At 38.1% G+C, this 22642-nt stretch overlaps 1 protein-coding gene across 2 annotated transcripts in view; it reads right to left on the bottom strand.

Moving 5' to 3' along the window:
- Positions 1–20973: 20973 nt before the first annotated feature.
- ckap5 (cytoskeleton associated protein 5) overlaps positions 20974–22642 on the bottom strand; it is a 33248-nt gene continuing 31579 nt past the window's right edge. For both annotated transcript variants that reach the window (XM_007887658.2, XM_007887659.2), the window contains one exon: positions 20974–22126. In XM_007887658.2, coding sequence (XP_007885849.1) covers positions 21896–22126 — 231 coding nt within the window. In that variant the 3' untranslated portion in view covers positions 20974–21895. The remainder of the gene's footprint in view (positions 22127–22642) is intronic.

Below are 22642 nucleotides of genomic sequence, written 5' to 3'. Positions count from 1 at the left end.
CATCACCATTAACACTTTACTGTATCGTTGGAATACTGATATAGCCCTATGTAGCCTAAAAGTGAAAAGTCACATTTTACGCAGATAGCAATGTTGTATTATTGGGTTTAAATCAATCTGCACAGATTAAAGTTTCACCCACATTAACAGAGAAAAACATTTTATTAACTGCTAGGCCATAGTCAACCTCCAAATCCCTAATGGCTAAATTAACATATGTGTACAGTTCTGGTTTCCATTTAAGAAGTAACACTGTTGAAAGTTGCATTGCATTATTATTTAGAATGATAATTGGTGAAGATGTACCAGGAACCCAGAATAGTAAAGTTTTAAATAGACAAATATATTTCACAGGTTGGCTTATGAAGTGCTGTCATGCATATGGTCACAATTTAGTTGAGCATGTGAATAATGTTACAGGACATATGTAAAAACCATATACGTAATAAAAACAGATTAATTCTTAATAGTGAATTATATCTTTAGATTTGGTGCAGATTAACCCACTGACGATTGTGGTAACAACATATCTTCACTGGGAATATTTAACCCCTTGAAGACACCAATAGTTTCTGCAACATTCTCAAAAACACAAGGTCATAGAATTGTACTATTTTATTTGGAGCAATGAACCTGAGAAGCCTCCTATGAATTTGTCCATTTGGAAAATTGAATGTTATAACAAACTATTGAACGCTGTCTCTATAAACTCTTACATATTAGCCGTTTCTGCACAGAAATATATATTTACGTAGCAGGTAAACAAATGTCTTCCTCTGACTTAATAATTAATTTTATGACATAGAATTAGAGAACATTTCAGAGCAATACAACAATTCCTAATTCATAGTATCCTTTACATAAACTAAACAAACACAAAAACCTTTTGCATAAACTCACATATTCTAATATATTGTATAAAACATAGAAAATTATTTGGCAAGCTACTATTCATTCATATCAAATAAGCTGGCAACATTGTAGGCTTAATCGCATGATTTAGTAAACGTTAGGCTTCATGTATTAATCTTTTTTATAACCCTTTAAATTGACTTCTCAGTACTCTCTGATGGATTAGGCTTTGAAAGACATGATAAGGCGCTATATCAAATGCAAGGATTATTATTATTATTATAATAGATGTGAGGGAATTTTTTTTGAAGGGATTATTATTCCCGGAAAAGCAATCCGCCTAACAGCCGGGTTCCTGCTTACTGCTAGGTAAACAGAGGCATGTGGAGTAAGGAAACTTGTCCAACATTTCGCCCTGACTGGGAATCAAAGCAGGTCCTTTCGCTTGCGAGGTGAGTGCTCTGACCAATATGCTGCAGGACTATACCTCACCAAAATTCTTCAATTCAACCCACCAGTTTAAGATATCAAAATAATGAGCTTCCATTGTCATAAAGGACTCAACAGTGTCCACTTCTATCAAATTCTGACAATTCTGCTTACAACTCTGATGTTTTTCTAGCCTGATTGATTCAATCCGCTTGAGCAGGTAGCTCACAGCTTCGCAACAATGCATTATTAAGCCTCCTTTTTAACAGGAAACAACGGAAAAAGAAAATTGCATTTGATTCAGAGAGAACGATACCCTGTCTCAGAACGATTTAGCTCTCTAACTGATATCAGCGCATTTGTAAAACAACCATACATAGCTGATATACAGAAAAGTCTGGTCTGGTCAGCCTTTTTTTAACTGCAGTCATGACAAAGGCCGCCTGTGAAATGACAGATGACTTGCCTGAGAATACTGCACATGAGGACCAAGCACAATGACAGATAAGGTGCCAGAGAGCGACACTCGGACAGAGAACATTCTACACGTGCAGCAAGAAGACAAATGCCTTCCTGGCAATCGTGGGATTTACCTGGGTTTGAAGCCACCACATTGTTTGGGTTACAGTCCCACTTATTCACCTAATCATTAAATATGACAGAATACAGAGCACCTACTGTTTCACGGGACAGTTTGAAATGGCATTTCAACTTTGAAGTTCTCCATTCATGCAGCAATACCAGATACATGTTAAATGGAACTAGCAATTCCTATCATGCGGCAAGCTTGCTCTGTGGGCAAGGACCATAACGCTAATCATGTACCTTGGTGTTTTAGCCTTTAAAACATCATGAGCTAGATTCTAGTGAGGGATTTCCAAATCCTACTATCATTTTAAGTGGCCATGATACCATCCAACCCATCTCCACAAGTGAGCATACTGAGAGTAATCGTGTAATTGGGAGGAAGAGCAATGGATTACTGAACAATACTGGATGCTCCATTTTAGTGGCAATGGCCTTAATACTGAAGGACTGAGTTTGTTTTAGCCTCTGAAAAGCCAACATCAATCATACACAGTGGGCTTCCTCAGCAAAGTAGGACTCCGTCCATGTGTTTACATAGCATCCAGAGTGGAGCATATTGCTTCGACAAAATATTTGTCTAGTTAACAATTTCAGGTAAAACGAGACCATTGGTCCATCAAGTCTACTGTTTACATCCAATCTGCACTTCACTGCTGGGCCAACCATTGTGTGCATCATATGACCTGTGGAATGTACTATTATATTAAAGCCAGAAATGGCTAGCTCAATACTTAAATATGCAAAAACCCGGCAGCATTTTTTTTTGAAACATTCCACTACCTCATGCACCACCTGGTGTGGTCGTGAGCCAAAGGCCTGGGAAGATCCAAGCTGTCTGCAAAGTACTGCAGTAAGCTGATCTCAGCTGGCAGAGTGGAATTGGATCAAGTGATTGACGGTGTTGTTGGGTGGGAGGTGGGGTGAAATCAAATCGGGTTCCAAGTCTGATAGTTGTTGAGTAATCCTACAGGGAAGTGCATTCGTGGTTGTCAGGTGTTGGCAGAGCAGGCTTGGCTGTGATGATTCCTCCGTTGACAAGCCTGCCAACAGTTCCAGTCTCTGCACACACCGGGTAAGTAAAGAGGATAGCCAGCACACGTGGAACTGCATCCAGCATGAATTAGAGGCTTCCTGAAGGAGAGGGGATGAGGCCAAAAAAAAATCATTTAGCTTTGAATTTGAAAGAATGCAAACACTGATTTCATGGGTCAGTAAAAGTACCGTATCAAGAAGACAGGGTTGAAATTATGCTTACAGTATGAAAAGTATTGGGGAGTTTTTTTTCACTACCCACTATATATATGGCAGCATATTCCATTTTGCAGCAAAGAAGGATAGGGAGTATAAAGTACCTGTGCTGTGAACCATTCAAAGAATGAGGAGAGGTGGGTTAATGAACAATCACTTAAGGGCCCCAGCAATGGCCCAAAAGTTTATGGCAAGCTAGTGTTAGGATTCCATCTTTACTGTGAGGACTCCCTTTATGATGTTTTGCACATAAGCCATTGAGGCTGTGTGCAATTGGTTCCCACATTTCGCCCGCAAATATACAGTCAATTCACTTTACAGCATATTCTGTGAAGCGCTTTGAGACGTCTAGAAGACGTGAAAAGCACTATATCAAATGCAAGGATTATTATTATTATAAGGTACGGTCTGGGCTTCACTGGGACTCATCCCCTTTCGGGCAGCGTAAAGCTCCATATCACAACTGGTCAAGATCTGCCCTTAGCCACCAGGAGGCACAGCCATCAATGGTGGCACAGAGGGGTCATGAGGATTTAATGGTATCTCAGTGAACATAGGTTAGTTTGGAAATTAGATTAACGGCCAATCTCTGACAGCCTAAGATTTGAACCCCGTGGATAACTGTAAATCCCCCACTGTACACCTCATGTATGTTTGGCATGGGAAGGGTTAATTCAGATTCCATCATAGCTAGCATTACATTTTCAACAGTATTTGCTTTTATATTCTACAGAGACAGTTGTCACTCAGATGGACTAGAAACAGAGTAGAATTGTCAAGAGAATTCATTGCAGAGACATACTGCAAAGACATACTGTGTTATGCTGAGTGGATTGTTCTACATCCAGATGACATTGTTGGAAAAAACTTCTGCCTATGGCCAGGTGTTCCCTCGATAACAAACTAAGTGTTATGTATGAAACAATTTCAGAGATAGAGTGCAGACTGTTACTTTCAAAGCTGAAATAATACTTGTATCTTTGCCTTATTTGATAGTTTACCTCTCTGTTCCATAGACATGAGAGCAGCAATCAGGAATGTGCCTGCTTCCTCTCGAGAAGAGGAATTATTCTAACGGATTAATCACTGAGTTTTAATATGCAATGAGCCAGTTTATCTAACAACAAATTTTAAATTGCCAGATTGCTTGATTGCTTGTATAATTCCCTATGACTGTGCCAAGGAAGGAACTGAGGATACTGGGACAGGAAAATCTTGTGACCGTTTCAAGTGTTCATTTACCTATTTTGTCTTCAAAGAGCCTAAATTATGATCAGATTGAAATACCAGATTGTAGGAATGTGTAAAATCTAAACCAAAAGCAGCCCACTCAAGGCAAAATATGTACAGTTTTGGTATATTAAAGTGGGCAAATGTTATCCAGTTTCAGTTGCTTCTAGTTTAGAAACTAGATATATACAATATGTCCCCCACAGGGGGTTCTTTGGGTTCAGTTTGCATTTCACACATCTACACCAGACCTGTAACTCGGCCCCTTTAGAAATTAATTAGGAGCAGAATAAACTGTGTCTGTTAGAAATAAATTAAATAAATCGTACAGTAGGCATTGGAAAGAATGATGCAATCTCACCCTCTCGTGGCTAGATGCTGCTTTCCAAGAATATGGGGGTTACAATCTGCAGCCCTACAGAACGTGCTTTGTGAAAGGGTGGGTGGTTTAACTGCTGGTGGCTGCAAGAGAAAGAAATACTGTGGTTCGTGTGGCTGGAGTGGTGGAAGATATCTCTTCAATAGGAAAAGCTTGGGCTAGACTTGTAAACGTGATTGTGCCAGCCACTCACTAAATCTTCCTGAAAAACATCAAAAATATCAAAGCGCACTAAGCCTGGCCATCAATCTTGAGCCACTCCTTAAAACTAGTGCACAAGTCCTTCTGCGATGCAGTTACATAGGATCAGCACTCCCACACTGTGGTGAAATTGTCGGTATTTCACACCGTTTTCAATGTGTTCATTCACCATGTGAAATTTGCAGCATTTCGTAAGGTATGAGAATGCTATTACATCTCTGAAAGATCATTAGTTCAATTTAAGATGCCACGTTATTACTCATGATACATTTTACATTCTCTCCTCCTGTAAAAGGTGTAAAGTGTTTGACTAATAAGATTTAAACACAAAACCTAAAAAAACCTCAGTAAACAAGCTTATTTAAATATAATCCATATTTTGGTGGCAAATGTTGAATCTATAAGATAGATATGGAAATCATGCCTCTCTTTGAATGACACCATACAACCATATTGAGTATGAGTCACTGCTTTCAGGAGACCCTGTTGGCAGGCATTTAATACAAATATCTTCATGCGCATGAGAGCAATACAGATTATGGAAATAGTTTTCTAAAACCTATTTGGCAACTTGCAGCAAACATCAAAAAGATCCTTTGCATAGAGCTACTTCTCTGTGTTCTAATAAGCCAATTGCTTTCTTATTTTTTTTCTTTATTTATTATTACCTCAGTCCTGTTAACAAGCAGCATGTTGTGACTCCAGCCACCCAACAAGCTGGGTGCTACAAAGACGTTTGGGTTTCAACCTTTGACCCATACAAGATATAAAGTTCTATGCTGTATGTTATGAATTTATCCCTCATGTAGCATTCATATCCAAGACAGTGATTAAAAAAATAGTTATACCATTTTTTAAATTGGCTCAGTTTGCTTTACAATTTGCTGATTCTTAACCAACAGCTATTATTGTTCAATTGTCTGTCTGGAAAGGGCAACATTACTCTAGGCATTACTATATATTATTATGAGTTTCATCTGTGCTTTGGTTAGAAAAGGTCATAGGCACTTTTAAGCTGCTTGTTTCGTAACACAAAAGAAACTTAGCCTTCTCGGCAAATAAGACCAAGACTAAAAATAGCCGCAGGTAAAATTAAATTGATAAATAGATTTGGAACTTGGGGAGTTCTCCAGAAAGTGTGCATTCCAGGGTTTGCATGGGGTCTGAGTGACTGTGCTTGCACAATGCACTGTGACTGATTAAAGGTGCCTATTTCAGTTTAGAAAGAGCACAGCGGTCTGCTTCAAGTGTTGTGTATACAACATCTGGGGCCTCTATTCCAGTTTCCTTAGGATGTCAGTCAAAGCAAACTGCCTCTGAAGTTGTGCTTGGTCATGTGGAGGTAGTTCCAACTATGGCTTTTCTCCAAGTGAAGTCCCTGGAGTATGAGTTGGTCCGTGATTCCCTCCGTGCAAGCCTGCCATATTACTTCCCTTGCAAACAGATCCATCCATCCACCATATGTAAGATGATCATGAAATAAGTTGGATTTTCTGACGATTTGGGTTTTGTTTCATGCTGTGCCTCAGAATATGGATAACAATAGCATTTTGCCAGTATTCACTGCCCAACGTCTAATTAGCCTGAGAAGGTACCATCTCTTTAAACTGCTGAGGTCTGTGTGGTGACAATGCTCTGACAATATTATTCATTTGAGAGTTCCGGGATTTTGACCCCATGACAATGAAGTAGCTGTAATATATTGTCCAAGTCAGGATGATGTGTGATTTAGAGGGGAGGCTGGTTGGTTTCCTACGATGAGGCTCCTTTTGTTCCCCTGGTTTGTGGAGATCGAAAGGCTGGGAAGCGCTGTGGAAGCCAGCTAATCAATATGTACTACAGCTACCAGAGATTTTTTTTACAACACTGAAAATCGTTCTGTCTTATTCACTTTTATAGAAGGCAATGTAACGATTAAGTGACTTCTTACACATTTAATAATCAAAATATTGGATTAATCAATGTCCTATTTCCTATTGTGAAATGGATCGATATTCATAAAGGTACCCTTGATAGTCAAGTTTTGGCAAGATCACAAGATTGACTTGTACAAGGGAATACTTTAGAGCAATAGCTGCAGCTGGTGGTTTAAAACCACACTGCAATCCTTTGAGGACAGCAGTAGCATTTTTTGCACCAAAATGAAAGACGTGGCTAAATTAATTACAGTTTGCAAGCTAGAGCCTAAACTGCAGCAAATAAACCCTTGAGGCAACTCGAATGGGAAGCTGTGCAAAAGGATCGCTAATCAGAGGTTAGACTTCCACCAAGAACTGTCCACTTTTATCAGTCATGTGATCATCAAGTGCGTTATAATTAAATTGCACCGCATAGGTCAAAACATATCGCACTGAGGCACCCCGAAGCACTCTACAGAATTCGTATAAATTCTGCGGCTTTGAAAACATAGAACTAATTCTATCTTTGACTTCCAGTGGTCGTGTACCAGATGGTCAATCAGGTACATTTTCCATGAGGTATTGACACGAGCGTCTACAAATTATAGTGGGGAGAGTGGGGAAGAGAGAGAGAGAGAGAGAGAGCAAGGTCGGTCGTCAAGTGTTGTATTCCAATTCATTCCATTCGCGTCACATTGAGGATAAAAATCTCTACAAATGCAGAGTTCACACCCCAAAGCTGCACTTACGAGTTACAAATTTCAAAGACAAGTGGTGCCCGGCGGATTCAGAAAGCATTGGGGGGGAGGAGAGAAGAGAAGAAGCAGAGATGAAAATAGAATGAAAAGTGTCAGCTCCACAAAAGTCTAGCAGCACACATGGCCAGCAGATCTGTGGTGTTGTTTCATTTGATCCGGATTTTATACAGGTGCAGCTCGGGCAGCCTGCAGCCCATGTGAGGACCAGCAGGAGCTGGAAAGGCTCTCTGAGGAAAAGGAATATTCTCTTCCAAAGTAAAATAATTCAGCTTATTGGCACCAAAAGTGACTTCATTCTTGTAGTAATATCAGCCATAGCTGAGACTATATGGAAACAGATGATAAGTTCAAACAGAACACCAACCATGAAATATTTTCACATTCTGACTAGAAACCACAACTGAAAACATTCATTTAACAGTTATTTGACATATAGCTATGGAAATTATCTCAAAAGACTTACTTGGGGTTCAACTAACTTATAGGTATAATTATTGGATAAATATGACTAACTTTTGAACAATAGCGATAGATCTATTAAAAGACTGAAAGATAAACAAAGTAGCAATGAGGTTATGTGAACTCTCCTCCCAGGGGGAATGAATAATAATAATCCTTGCATTTAATATAGTGCCTTAATAAGTTTTTGACAGAATATACTGTAAAGTTCACTGTAAACTGTATATATAGATATGTATTATATATATAATAATAATAATAATCCTTGCATTTGATATAGCGCTTTTCACGTCGGGAGGATGTCCCAAAGCGCTTCACAGAACACACTGTAAAGTGAATTGACTGTATATTTGTGGGTGAACGCTGCAGCCAATTGCGCACATATATATATATATATATATATATGGGAATGCACCCTACTTGTCAAATGCCAGATGTTTGGGTCCAGGTTGGCAATAGCTAAGATTGGGGACCATAGAGTGTTGGCGGTAACGCTGGAGTTTAACTATTGGGAACATATCAAAGAACAAATTGCTAGAGATGCCAAGTATCATCAGACTATAGGTGAGAGAATCCTAAGTGGATCTTGTTGGATGAACGTAGAGAATTTCCCAAAGGAAGTTAACCTCGGCTCCCTGATCAATCGGTTGCCTTTCGACGGTTTTCATTTTGAGGCAGTTTTACTGTTTATGCCCTTTATTTTATAATATAACATGTTAATTTCACTCCTACCAAAAGCCAGGCGATTACCAATGTGACTTGTGACAATCCACACTCCAAAACTTGACACTGAAATTTACTACATGGGTCTTGCAAGCCTTGAACATCTGGAAAAGACACGAATGAACTGTTATGAATGAACTGTTAATAAGGCATGAAGCACACATCTAATTACTTTATGAAGGGATTTTATTGTTTGGACAAGAGAATGGATATTACCGAAACACCGTCCTGATAGCTCAGTTGGGGGCTGTCCAAAATCTTGTCTCGCCTAAATGTCCTCCGCTGTTCAATGGGAGTCAAATATTGTGAAGAACACCAGGAAAATACAACAGACTTTCTCTGCTCTGTATTATAATGCATTAACAGATGTGTCAAGACATCAAAAGAATTCTTTTAGGTCAAACTTCCTTTTGATAACACATATGGTGGTGAAATGTGAATAGTTCTACCTGAGTTGTACGGGAGTTTAAGCGTCTCTGAAAGGAGTCATCAGGCAGATTTCCAATCTGTAACTGCTCTCCTCTGCAAAGTGAGGGGTTGTTAAGTAACTTGGTATATCCAATACTATCAGCCAATAGTTACCTACCAACCCAGTCTTCTTGAAATTTACTCTTGTAAATATTTCTATAGTAGTGTTTACTCAGAAGGCAGTTAGCAAAGGCTTTGGTGGTATTGTTCCTGACATTGAGTATGGCTTCTGTAATCAGACTACGATAGCTTCTGTGGCCATGGTAAATATCAAAAGTTTCTGGTTGTGTATTTCTCTCAGGACATTGAGCAATCTTGCTAGCACACTCATTTAGGGACATGGAAATCCATTGACAGTTGGCATCTTACAGTTCTGAAACCAGAATTCGTATTTTACAACCTTGTTTGGATCACTGATAAAAGGATATTTAGAACAATTTAGAATACTGTGAGCAATTTGAGTTTCTCAAACCATGAAAAAGATACCGGTGCATTAGAGAGACAGCTGAGATAGAAGAGCGATGACAAGATCAGAATAGATGTATTGGCGGAATTTTGTTGAAATAATATTAATATTAAAATAATATTAAAATGCATCTTCAATAAAGGAATTCAAATTATTACATAAAAATGCCTTCTTTGCTTTATATCAAAAACTGTGATTTGCAGGTTTCCTCCCTTAATCAGAAACCACAAACACCCTCTTGGTAATACACCGCTCATTATAACATATCTGTATATAGACATTGAGAGTGAGTGTTTCGGTTATAATGGCACCATCCTGATATCAAGCAACAGATACAAGGAGAATGACATAAAAATATATAATTTCAGATTGTTTGAATTAAAACCAGTCCAGCTAAGTAAAAAGTCAACAGGTTAAAATTACACTACAATTCAATTACTGTTATTCTTTTAAAGATATATTTACTTAGTAAAATGAAACGGCAACTCATGTTCAAACTGTATAGAAGACCAGATGGCCTAAATTTCACATTTTCAAATCAACAAATATGGCCATCACGCTGAAGTTATTGACTTCTTCGTTTCATGTAATTCTGCCCGAATAGAAAAAAAAATGATAGTTGTGAAGAAAAAGTATTGGATTGCTGAAGAAAAGAAACATAATATTTATTTTTATCAATTGCAGACTGTCACCATGTGGAATATTTTACAGAGTTATTCAGGCTTCAACTTCAAAAACTACTAGCTATATACAACGAATAGTGCAATGATTTGATGCACATGCACGCCAAGGTCATATTTTTAGAAATGGAAGGTATTTGAAGGGAACGCAGACATTTTTTTTAAACGCATACACAGACTGATGCAACACTTTCTTTACATTAAAAAAAAGCTCTCAGTGTTTTTATTGTATTCCAAGAAATCTCTTCGACACATTTTAAGGAAGTGTACCTTAATGTCATGAAACTGGTCTCATGTCCTGTGAAGGATACCTGATTATTTCCCATACCGATGCCCGATGCACCTCATCTCAGTGATGCCCCAATTAGACTGAGTGTATGTGCTGTCAATTCAAACTTACAACACTTTGAAGTAAAAGATAGTATAGGCTGTTAGTGCCTTTGACAGCATGATTCAGAAGATGGTTAGATTGTATTTCATCCCAACCCTTTTCTTTGCTCTTAATTACAATCCTGTGAGCCAGTTTGATATATGCCTTCCGTTTTGCATCACTCCAAGTGGTGCTTTTAGTCTCTCAGAGCAGTTACAATTGAAGAATTTGCAGGGATGAACTAAGCTACTCTATTGTACATGTGACTCTGAAAAGGACAACATGACTGCTAAGAAAAATATATGCGTTTCCCCATAAAATTGGCCACCGCTTTCTTAAAACTGTCTTAAAAGGCAGCTAAATACATTGGTCCAAGTCACACTTCCCTTACTTCTCTCATTTTAATTACCGTGAAGGTTCCTAGTTATGCAAGAGGCAGACTAAAGTTATATTACTAGTTCCACATGTGAAGCTGAGCGCGGCACAAGCACAGTATGTAACCAAGAACCATTGTGACCTTCGTGCTCTTGAACCTTGAGATCAAACAGTAAAAGAAAAAAATAGAACAAGTAAAATAGAGTTTATAAACTGTTATTATAGTTTGTTAAATATCCTATATAGCTCACCAAGAACCCTCTGAAATATCCCTTACCAAGGCTGCTGAGCTCTAGGTTATCTACATCTATAGTTCCTTTATAGCTCTTGTCTCTAACACTGACCATTAAGATTCCCTCTAACTACACAACACCCATTAAGATAAAATTTCTCCTCAATGTTACCTTCGCCTGTGTGAACATTGTCTGGTGACTCAGGTTTAGGTCTTGAAGAAAATTTGCAATGAAGACATTTTATTGACGTTGTCACAGGTCTCAGAAAGCGTTTTTTTTCCCCAAACAAAGAAAGCCTTATAAGTTTTTTTTATTTCAACTCTAATATTTTCCACAAGGAAATCTAATAACTTTTGAGTGTTGCTGAATGGTTTAGCTGCACTAATGCTTACAAGAATGCTGTATCACTTTTGGGCATTTTGAACAATGAATCAAATGACAAGAGTTTCTGCACAGCTTGAGTTTGGTTTAAAGGTCACAAAAATCAGATCTTATTCCCTCCCTCAGCTTTAACACATGGGTAAAGGGAGTTGACAATTATAATACAGACATGACATGCTCTCAATTGCCTCTGTCACTGCCACAGGATCCAAGTATTGAACCGCTTCACTGCCATAAAAATACTACCTACTGTATAAAATCTGTAGTTATTGTTCACGCGTTTGTGTTAAAATATGCCATTTTCTTTTAATGTTTCACTTGAAAACAAATCTTGCCTATAGCATCAAAATAAATGTTTATTGGGGTAAACGTTTATTGGGTTAAGAGGATAACATAGAATATACTTTTAATAAACTGCTGGAAAAATACAGAATATGGCCAACAGTAACAACAATAAAATTACATTTGTATAGAGCCTTTCACGTTGGGAGGACGTCTCAAGGCGCTGGACCAACAGAGTTTCAGACCCGAGCTGAGGGTCGGGTTGGGGGAAGGGGGGAGGGAAGCAGGGAGATCAAAAGCACAATCGAAGAGGAAGGTCTTGAAGGTGGCGAGACAGAAGGACTGTGGGATGGAGTTCCAGAGGATGAGTGCAGAGTGGCGGAATAGTGGGCGAGCAAGGCGGGGGACGTGAAGCAGGCCAGAGCCCGCTGAGCGGAGGGAGCGAACAGGGTGGTAGGGGGTTAAGAGGTTGGAGAGGTAGGGGGTTGCAAGATCATGGAGGGCTTTGAAGGTGAGGACCAAGATCTTGAACTGTATCCTCTGTGTGATGTAAAGTCAGTGGAGTTGGGCGAGGATGGGGGTGATAAGGTCGCGGAGCGCAGTGCGGGAGAGGACACGGGCTGCAGAGTTCTGGATGATCTGCAGCCTGCGGAGGGAGGAGTTGGGGAGGCCGACAAGCAGTGAGTTTGCATAGTCGAGCCTCGATGTAATGAAGGCGTGTATGAGGGTTTCGGCGGCCTGAGGTGTGAGACAGTGTCAGCACTGGGTAACATTGCGGAGGTGGGGGAAGGCAGAGCAACACCTCTGAACATGTCTTTAACTCCCGACAATCTTACAATTTTCTAACATGCCATTTCCCACTCCTAGAATACACAAGCAAGCTCATATAAATGCAGCTCCAGCTCACTTTCAGCTTCAAATAAATTATAAACTCCCAAAGGTCTCATTTCAATAACCAGTAACAAAACTGTACTTTATAGTGATGTGGATTTGGCACTTCTAACCCTTTGGTAATGAAAGCTGGAAAATAAAATCCATGTGACTGCCGTTTTGTGAAACTTTGCATTGGAGTAGGAGAGAGAAAATATCCCAAAGAGCAAACATGTTAAGAAATTCATGAGATTGATAAAATCTTAACAAGCAAAAAAAAAAGCTTTAAATGGTTTCAGGAGGAAATAAGTATGTTCAAAATGTAAGAACTGGAGGGCATAATTTGGGTATTATCACTAGAAACCAAAGGAGAGATCGGAAAAATATTTTTACAACAGAGGCCTTACCACAATGGCTGTGATTTACTGTTGCTAATATTAACCTGGATTTTGGACAAAAGTTATTTATACCAAAACCTCATTCACACAATGTGTGAAAACATTTTATTAATCACACTAAAATGTGAAATGTACTTGAGAGACTCCAATGCACAATAATAATCTCATAATCTCAGAAAGCAAGACAACAATAAGAGGTGTGATAATTTATGGTGCCAGTACATCTAAAGATATACGGTTCAGGGAGAAAGAGCTTCTTCCCTGCTTTTCAAGCCCGCACGAGTGAGTGAATAAACAGACACGCACGCAAATCCTATGCAAGCAACAAACCCATTGCAAAGTGTTCTGCGTTTATGTCAAGCTTAGCATGTCCAGGATGTCATTTTTTTAAAATTCAGCTGCAATTCAAAGCAACATGGAGTGGGAAGTATGAACTAGGCTCACTGCATATTTGTGGCATCTTTGTAACCGTACCCCAGTATATGGCCTGTTGACCAACTACAGAACGGTACTGCAATTAAGCCTTGCACCGGGGTGGCTGTTTGACATCCTCTCTGCCAGGGAATAGTGCACAGGGAGACTTCCCGAAAAGAAGGGAGGGCTGCTGTTCAAAGGGGATTTAAAAATGACTACAATATTGCTATATCCTTGTGAACAGGTCAAGTCTTCATAAACTATACTGTCAAAAGCAGATGTATGCACTTACAGGAGGAAGCTGGTTAGTTTGAAGGGTGGATATTTTATGACTGCATAATCTTAGCTTTTCACATGACCATTGCAGATCAAAGTTCTGTTCTCCCAGCAGCTTCTCAAATGTTTTAATAATGGGATTTACTTTGCGTTCACTCTCTTCCCCTGACTTACTCACTTCTACGTTTTTGGTTTCTCTTGTTCCTTCTCCAGCTCCAAAGACTGCTTCCCCTGTTTCATATTTGATGCTGGAATCTCATAAAGTGCAGGAATTCTCATATATTTGGGGGTACTGTAGTGATTACGGAGTGATAATTTCCATATTCCTTACCGTGCTCGAGAAATACAGGAGTACGAGTTGACATAACCTCTTCCCCACCCCATCTTTCTAAATTTTATGAACTGCCTGGAGGGCTATGGGTTTAATTCAGAAAGAAAACATTTGTAAAATTTAACAGTAACTCCAGCATCCCTGGAGACTCCCTACCAGTTACAATGTTTGATTGCAGCCTGTATTTCAACCAAATGTTCAACTCCTGTTGTTGCAATGAAGCTAACTTGAAGAATAAATGCATTTGAGTGAAAAGGCTATTTATGTCTTTCTCTCCACCTTTAACCTCTAACAAAGCAGCATTTCATAAAACTTGCAGCAAGTCGCAGGGATTTCTTGCAGGTCAGTCTTCAGAGCTTTGTTCTCTCTGTAAATACTGTCGCTGAAATTGCTGTTGCACCACTTGATTTTTTTTTAGGTCGTCTGCTAGTAACCTTCCCACCTATAATTCAAAGCATTTCTGCCACAATCCGTGTAGTGCAAGTGTAGGTCTGATCAGAAGTTCAGATTTATATTACTTAGTTTTCCATGAAACCTCTCCTCCCCAGAATGCATTTGCTCCTTTACCAAACTTGGATTATATTGTTCCGCTCCTAGTTTTAGTTGGTTTTCCAGCCACACAACTCGTTAAATGAACCTTTAGGTTGATTCTAACATACACATTTTAACATCCATTATTCTCGTATTTTTTGTTGTCTTTCAAACCTGATGTTAAGCCAAGGTCCTTTTCAGTTGATTGCCAAAGATTGCACAGCACAATAGACAAAATGGACATTCTGATGTCTTGGCTAACAATCTACCAGATAGATGGTTCATTTACCCCTTGGTTATTTGTGGGACCTTGATGTGCATAAACTCATTGTGGTGTCTCCTATGAAAAGGTTACTACACTTGACAGTAACTACTGGTGAAGTGCTTCGAGACATCTTGATAAGTCCTATATAAAATGCAAAAATGATCACAATAATTATTATTATTATAGGAAGTTTAACAACGAGCGTTAAGCTTTTATGTATGTTGATTTTACACAATTTCTGGGTTTGGAACCTACCTACCCCATTTACATTCTCTAAAACTAAAAAAAAACTTTAAGAAAGTATCTTGTGCATCATATTTATGAGAGTATGTTTACTGTTGAGATTATGTAACCTCCAGAAATCAATGACCCCTCGATGACCGCATAAGTCTCCATTCCATTCACTATTGAATTAGCCGTGACACAGCCCTAACACTCTAGTTATCCCCTCCAGGAATAAGAACCATCCCTGGACATTTGGTTACATTAATTTTGCTACTTAAAACTCTCCTGAATTACCACACAGATGTTGGAACTATTCTTTCTATTTGGACAGTCTAACTATTTGCACTCTTATTGCATAACAAAGATTTAAAAAAATGAGACTGGTACAGAGACAAAATATTGAAATAAACTAGTTTTAAAGAATGAAATGAGTTTTTTTTTCTTGGGAATGAGTGGAGTAGAGACATTTTCTCAATCTGGTGAAACCTAAGGGTTGTTTGCAGCGTTAGCACATGGAACGGGTTATGAAATGCCTCAAACTCTAGCCTCTAGTTAGCAACCATTAAATGGATATACTCTCACCAAATAATTTGGAAACAAATTCTGATCAGTTACTAGTCATTAAACACCCAGTAACGAATTGAATGAGACCTAAATAAACTAATCCAGTCTGACAGTTACAGCATCCACATGGAGTGGAAGTGGAACAAGATCCATTTAATCATTTTGATAACTTTTCATTCTCTTTGTGTTTAACCTGAATGAACAGATTGTACATTGGGACTGAGGCCGGGTAGAAATTGGAATATAATTGACTATAATCTGAAAACAATATGCTCTAATTAAAGTTAGCATTGAAACAGAATCTGATTACAGAAGCTTTCAATAAATGTTAGAAAAATTGATGAATTATAGTGGGTTACAAAACTATGATACAAGCAAAGGTTTGGGCCGATACCAAACAGCAAAAATAGTTTTGCTCGAGATTTCTGAAATGTAATCTGAACCATAGGATTATTATAGCCAGTAACTGATTCCAACACAATTTTCTAGTTCTTTATGATACATAATTACAAAAATAATCAAGGCATTATGAATAAAGTGCTGTAGTCTGTTGGATGTGATGGTCTACGGCTGTTGCTAGTTGCAACAAAATGCGAATCATTTGTGAACCATGTATGTATTTCACATAGTTATGTATGTAATTCACTTTTGTATCAATTGATATTTCAAGGGCTCCTTATTGGAATCCAAGGATTTTTCATTAGAGTTCAAGAATTTAGAGGCACAAATCAGTGACAACAGCAAATGGAGCGGGAATTCACACGAACGTATTCAGATTCGATGTGTTGCAATATAACTTTTATAAAACACTTTTCGTTTCTGGTTAAGATTTTGCTGTTGTGCATGGAATTAAAATAAGCCATCTCAAAACACATCAATTACACTCTCTTGGTTGTCTTATTGTCACTGATATAATTGGACATGTACAATACTGGAGTGGAATGGAGACTTGGGTTCAATTCCTACAGAGCTTCATGTGGATTGAAAAACGAATGGGGGATTCCAGCTGCATTAAGGACTTTGTAAAAAATCTTGGAACAAAAAAAAGTAAATCCACACAGTACCTCTTGTGAAGCACTTTGGGACATCCTCGTGACATGAAAAGTGCAATACCAAATGCATATGTGCTCCATCTTTATCTGAATGTTCCTGAAACATCTTCCTCTTAACATGCAATTCCCTCCATTAATTGAAAATGAAGGTTTCTTGATAGAACTAGAAGCTGAGACATCTCCATGCCTGGATCAACCTTGGCTATCCTGGCAAATAATATGTAGAGTCCTTTTATTAAATTTGGAACAATTGTCACCCATTTACCAATTGATCGGTTCTACAATGGGGGAAAAAATTAAATAAGTTTAAAATGCAAAACACTGTCATACTCATGAGGATTAAATGGTAAATTACATTATAAAATGCTCAGGAACGGCACTTTTTAAACCATGTGTATTTTTATTTTCTCCTTTCGAATGGGCTAATAGAAGTAAACTCTTCAATCTAGCTGGTTGAGGGCTGGGGGGAGAGGGTGGAGAAAGAGCACGACTTTCAGCTTCAGTTTATCTGCGGGGAGCATTTAAAGCGCTCCAAGACACTGCCACATGTGAAGGGCGCTATATAAATGATGCAGTTGTTGTTGTTACCTAGCTCCGAAAACTATTTTTAAAAAATTCATTGCCTACAATTAAAAAACAAATATCTACCCCCATGCTGGGATGAGGTGCTGTCACCTAGTGGCGTTTTAAATAATTGTGGTGCTGGTGAATTATGAAACGTCCAAATTCAGACCCATACACTTTCAACAAAGAAAGCCTGTTGGCCCATTGCATCTCTGCCACTGCTATTATTTTTGCAACTGTTTATTAATCCTACTTTCCGTATTTGTCCATATAATATACGTTTCACCCAAAATTATACTTCACAGTATATTCTGTCTATATTATAAGGCACTATATCAAAAGCAATATATATCCCTTTTTGGTTTTTCTTCTCAAATACTCATTCTGTTCAATAGAACTGGATGATTCTATGGCCACTAGTAAAGAATCCCACACCTCAACTGAAGACTTCAGTTAAGATGTTCCTTCTAACCTTTGCTTTCAGTCCTCTTTTCTCTCACAGGATTATGGGTTGTACCTTATACCAGAACTTAAATTCAGTATATAATCTAAAGTGACACACCAATGCATCACTCCTTCACAGTGCAATGAAGTCAGTATATTCCTCCAAGATGTTACGCCAAAATGCTCTGTCCACTTTGGTGGATTGGGTTCTGAAGAGCAAGACGTTTTTCCCATTATTGCTATTTGTGAGATGCTGAGTTAGCTCCCAGGACTCCCTGTGTAACAATTACCAAGCTTGAACAATACCAGAGATTTGAGACATTTCAGTAGGACAGGGCTTTGTGTATAATGCAAAATTACAGTATGCGAAATACAAATAAGTATTGTGTCTGATAAACATCATTTTAAAAGTTGACGTCAGCTTTTGTATATTCTTATGCCAATTTTTACTAATGCCTTTTTCTCCACTCATGTTTGCTGCCTAATATGACCTTTGTTTCAAGGTTACACCATCAACCCAATAGATTTTCTTCTCCCCCAATAGAACTATAGCTTTTATTTCTTGCCGTCAATAGCTCCCTCTGGTGGATTCCTATTCTGAGTAATATGTACCATCTGTGGAGTTCACATAATTCAAACTAACTTTATAGGTAGTTTTTTTTCTCAAATACGAAATAACTTGAAATAAAACGCAAAACAAAATATAAAACTGAATAAAATGAAAATTCCATGGGGCTCTACTTATATCTTTACCCCCATGAGCAACAAGTTTGGCAAAAAACACCTCGAGGGAGAGCAACGAAAGCATACTGGAGACACGTTTTGGTTCCGAACATAGCTTTTTGTTTTAATACTTGATCTACATCTAAGTACCACCTCTTACCCAATCTACTTAATTTATACAAAATATCCTTAAAGATATTGATTCTTTTTATTAGGAAGGCACATAGCCACACATCGTGGAATCAGATTTTAACAATTTCTTCCAAATTATTTTGATCCATGTGAACAGGAGCAAATAAAAATTCCTGTGGAACACCAGTCATTGACCCTACATGGAATGAAAACCATCTTAGCATTAAAAAGCAGAAGGAAATAAGCACACCAACCACCTATTATTTAAACCATTTTTTAAAAAAATTGTGAAGCATGCCATGAAATTCCCAATAAATCTACTGGATTACTTTTTCATAACACAACCGCCTCAAAAAAATTCCACCTTTCTGAGAGTCAATGTATTTCTTCTGCGCCCATATCAGTTATTCCTGATGATTTTGTGATCTTTGGTTGATTATTGATCCAACTTTTTCCCTTATTCCCTCTCCCAACTGGATTACAGGCTGGTTAATATAATTTACTGGCTCATATCTCACTGTTATTCCTCCACTCCTGTACTGATGAAACTCCTAAAAACCTCACTTATTTCCTTCAGAGGTATAGCCCACATTTTCTTCCCTCCCATTTCCTAAACACGTTCAACTCCTTTGTCCTATTAAGAGTAATGTTGCACCACTTCATACCTCACCTTTCCCACTGACATTAGGAGAACCATTAAATTCTGCAAATATTTACTTATGTCCAGAACATGGGGTCTGAAATTAAATATCTAGTCTTCAACTATGAAAAGGTGAAGTCTATTTTGAAGCATTAGATATGTACATTCAAATTAAATTTTGCTTCTTAAAGAAAAATCCCCAGCTCAGCAATATTACAGAATTCAACATTCGGTTAAACACCCAAATTCTCACCTAGCAAATGCTAGGTTACAACATTTTTGTTGGTCTGTTAAAGGGAGAATTAGTGTTTCTTGGCCTTTGTTCTTTAAAATTAATTTCAACAGTGAAATCTCAATGACGTAACTGAGGTTGGAGAATTAGTGAGTTAATCTTTTATATAAGGAGTCACTCATATTATACATTTTTGAACCAAAACATTTAAAAAATTCATCATGTTCCTAGGTCTTTAGTCTCCACCCTCATGACAGCAAACATAGGTTGATTAACAACTAATGCACTTCCCATAAATTTCTATGGCCAGTATGCTTTTTTAAAAATGATCCTTCAAAAACTTCTGGACAATTCTGGTGAAGTCAAAGCATCACATTTCATAAGCTTGTTTCAGTTATGCCACTGACTTTGGAAACACTAGAACAGTGACTGTGATGTACAGCAGCATTGGTACAGCACAAAACAATTACCAAGTTTGATCCAGTTCTGTTTAATCTTGTTTGAAGTTGTGCAATCTTCTCTGCTGTGAAATGAATTCCACTTCTCTGGAAAAGAGAAGGGTGTAAAAAGTACCTGAACTCCACCAATTGGGACACTGCAAAAATCCCCATCATTGTTTGCACCTGTACTCTAAAGCGATGTTTTCATGCAATGGAGATTACTAACAGCTTTGCCTGCCGGCTCAAATGCAAACATGGCATTCTAAATTGGACAATGCTGAAGAACAGAATCCCTTGAGCTAAATTAGACAGATTACATTGGTTAGATTCGGGCCAGATTTATCTGGTCAGGATTGGCATAATCCTAATGGCTCTCTACTTTGACCGATCAATTTAATAGGCCAGCAACAATGGCAATTAGGGGTGGCTCTCATTACACCAGGACCATTAACAGGTTCAAACCATCACTGTGGCAATAGGCCAGTCACAAGACTCTTTAGATCCACGAGTCCCAAGCAGGTTGTAATTTTAAACCAAAGTTGAAGTTACTCGCCAGCTCTAAGAAAGTTAACTTTAAAGTGTCAAGTTAACAAGCTTACCACTTAGACACGCTCATTTTATTCTACTTTACAGCAATTCTTGTACAAGATGAGAAATGTGTAAATTAGCTAAGAGCTACAGATATGGTCCAGTGTAAGTCGACTGCACAGAAGTAAATGAAAACATGAAATCCCAGTTACAAAATGAAAATTGTAATTTAATCATAAATTTCTAATAAACTTACCTAGATCCCTTCCGGCTTCCCACGGTCAAATCCATAAAATTAAGAAATCAATGACTGGAACCCAAACAAATTATTCAAATATATGTATAGTGTTTATTGTAATGCTTACCCCCAATACTTTTTTTTAAAAAGTCTTCCAAATTGTGACTCTTGATCAGGATTCTTCTGTGACATGTTACTAAACTGACTTGCACAGGGCCCTAGCTATAAAAGTACCAATTTAAGTCGCCATTCTATACCTAGAAAAAGTTAGGAGTCAATAGGTAGATTCATTAACTTGAAATATACAAGCTTAACTTTAATATTGTAACACTTAGACCTCGGTTTTAATTCTTTATTTAAAAAAAACACTTAAATATTCATATCATGCCATGCTTCATGATTCCATATAGAATCAACAAATTTCAACTTGAGCTGATCACAAGGGAAATAAAACAAGCAACAATTAAATCTTTCTAAAGGAACTAAACAGACAGAGAAAACTTTCTTCTCACGTTCAATATTAAATAGTTGGAGTTGTGTTAGTCTAAACAAAAATACAGGTAGCATACTAAGGTATTTTGTTGGACTGATTTGGTTAATACAAGCATTTGGAACCTGAATGTTATCACAGGGAATAAACATTGAGGTTTCAAAAGATCACAGGAGCAAACATCAGCCAACAAAAGTTATTTTATACTACCCAATTTGTCATACTGAGGATAAGTAGAGAACACGATGAAGAAGCTGATTGAAATTCAGGTTTGACACTGGTTTTAGAAATCAGTGAGAAACAATTCACAAATGCACAAAGGTTATCAGCACTTGGATGCTACAGCAGTCCAGAAACCTATATACAGAAAGAAATTATGCCACAATACATAAAATTCTTCACTGTATTGTACATAAACACAAAAATTTATACATACTAGGTCAATAGCAGGCCAATAGCTATGAAGGGGCCTTCTACTGCAGAAAATGTAATCAGTGCCACCTTTATTCAAGGGCCATTTATTTACGACTGCTTTTTATTCTTTCCAGTCTTTTCTTCAGATCATCAAGATTAGCTGCTGATGTGCTACTGGCGGTCTGCATTGGTGGCTGGTGAGATTCCTGCTCCTGGTTATACTCCCGTGAATCTCGAAGGTGGGTGAGTTTATTGTGCAACAACTCAGAAGACGATGCCACCGTAGGTACTGAGGGTTTGGACAGAAGTGAAGTTGCGGGTTGTCTTTCTTCATGCTGAAAAAGGCAGAATAGTTTTCGAAGTGGGTTACATACATCTCCTAGCAAATAAACTTCAAGACCCCATTGACCAATTTATTCATGTCCCCATGCCTCCCTATATACCCACTTTTCATCTTCAACCTCACTCATTTGCTCAAGTGCAGTAATTGTATATTTGTAGAAAAACCTGGCGCCTAATTTGCGCACATCAATGTCCCACAAATAGCCATGAGGTGAATGACCAATTACAATGCAGGATTGTTAGCTCAGGCAGTAGGAGTTGGCCCAGCAAAATGTATCATGGATTCTAACTTACAGTTTAACTTGGTTTCACATCTCAACCAAAGGATGCTACCTCAGAGAATGCAGTACTCCCCAGCACTGCACCAAGGAGTCTGCCTAGACTATGAAATCGAAGACTGTTTAGTTGAGTATTCCAGACTCCAACATATCAGTTTTAAAGTATTTAATAAGAAATCTGGCAGTGTGTCGCATAAGGTTAATGACAATTAATGTAGTATATACCCAACA

The sequence above is a fragment of the Callorhinchus milii genome, unplaced genomic scaffold, assembly GCF_018977255.1.
Source record: "Callorhinchus milii isolate IMCB2004 unplaced genomic scaffold, IMCB_Cmil_1.0 Scaffold17, whole genome shotgun sequence".
NCBI lineage: Eukaryota > Metazoa > Chordata > Chondrichthyes > Chimaeriformes > Callorhinchidae > Callorhinchus > Callorhinchus milii.
The sequence above is the reverse complement of the archived record's forward strand: the minus strand, read 5'-3'. Positions and strand labels throughout refer to the sequence as shown.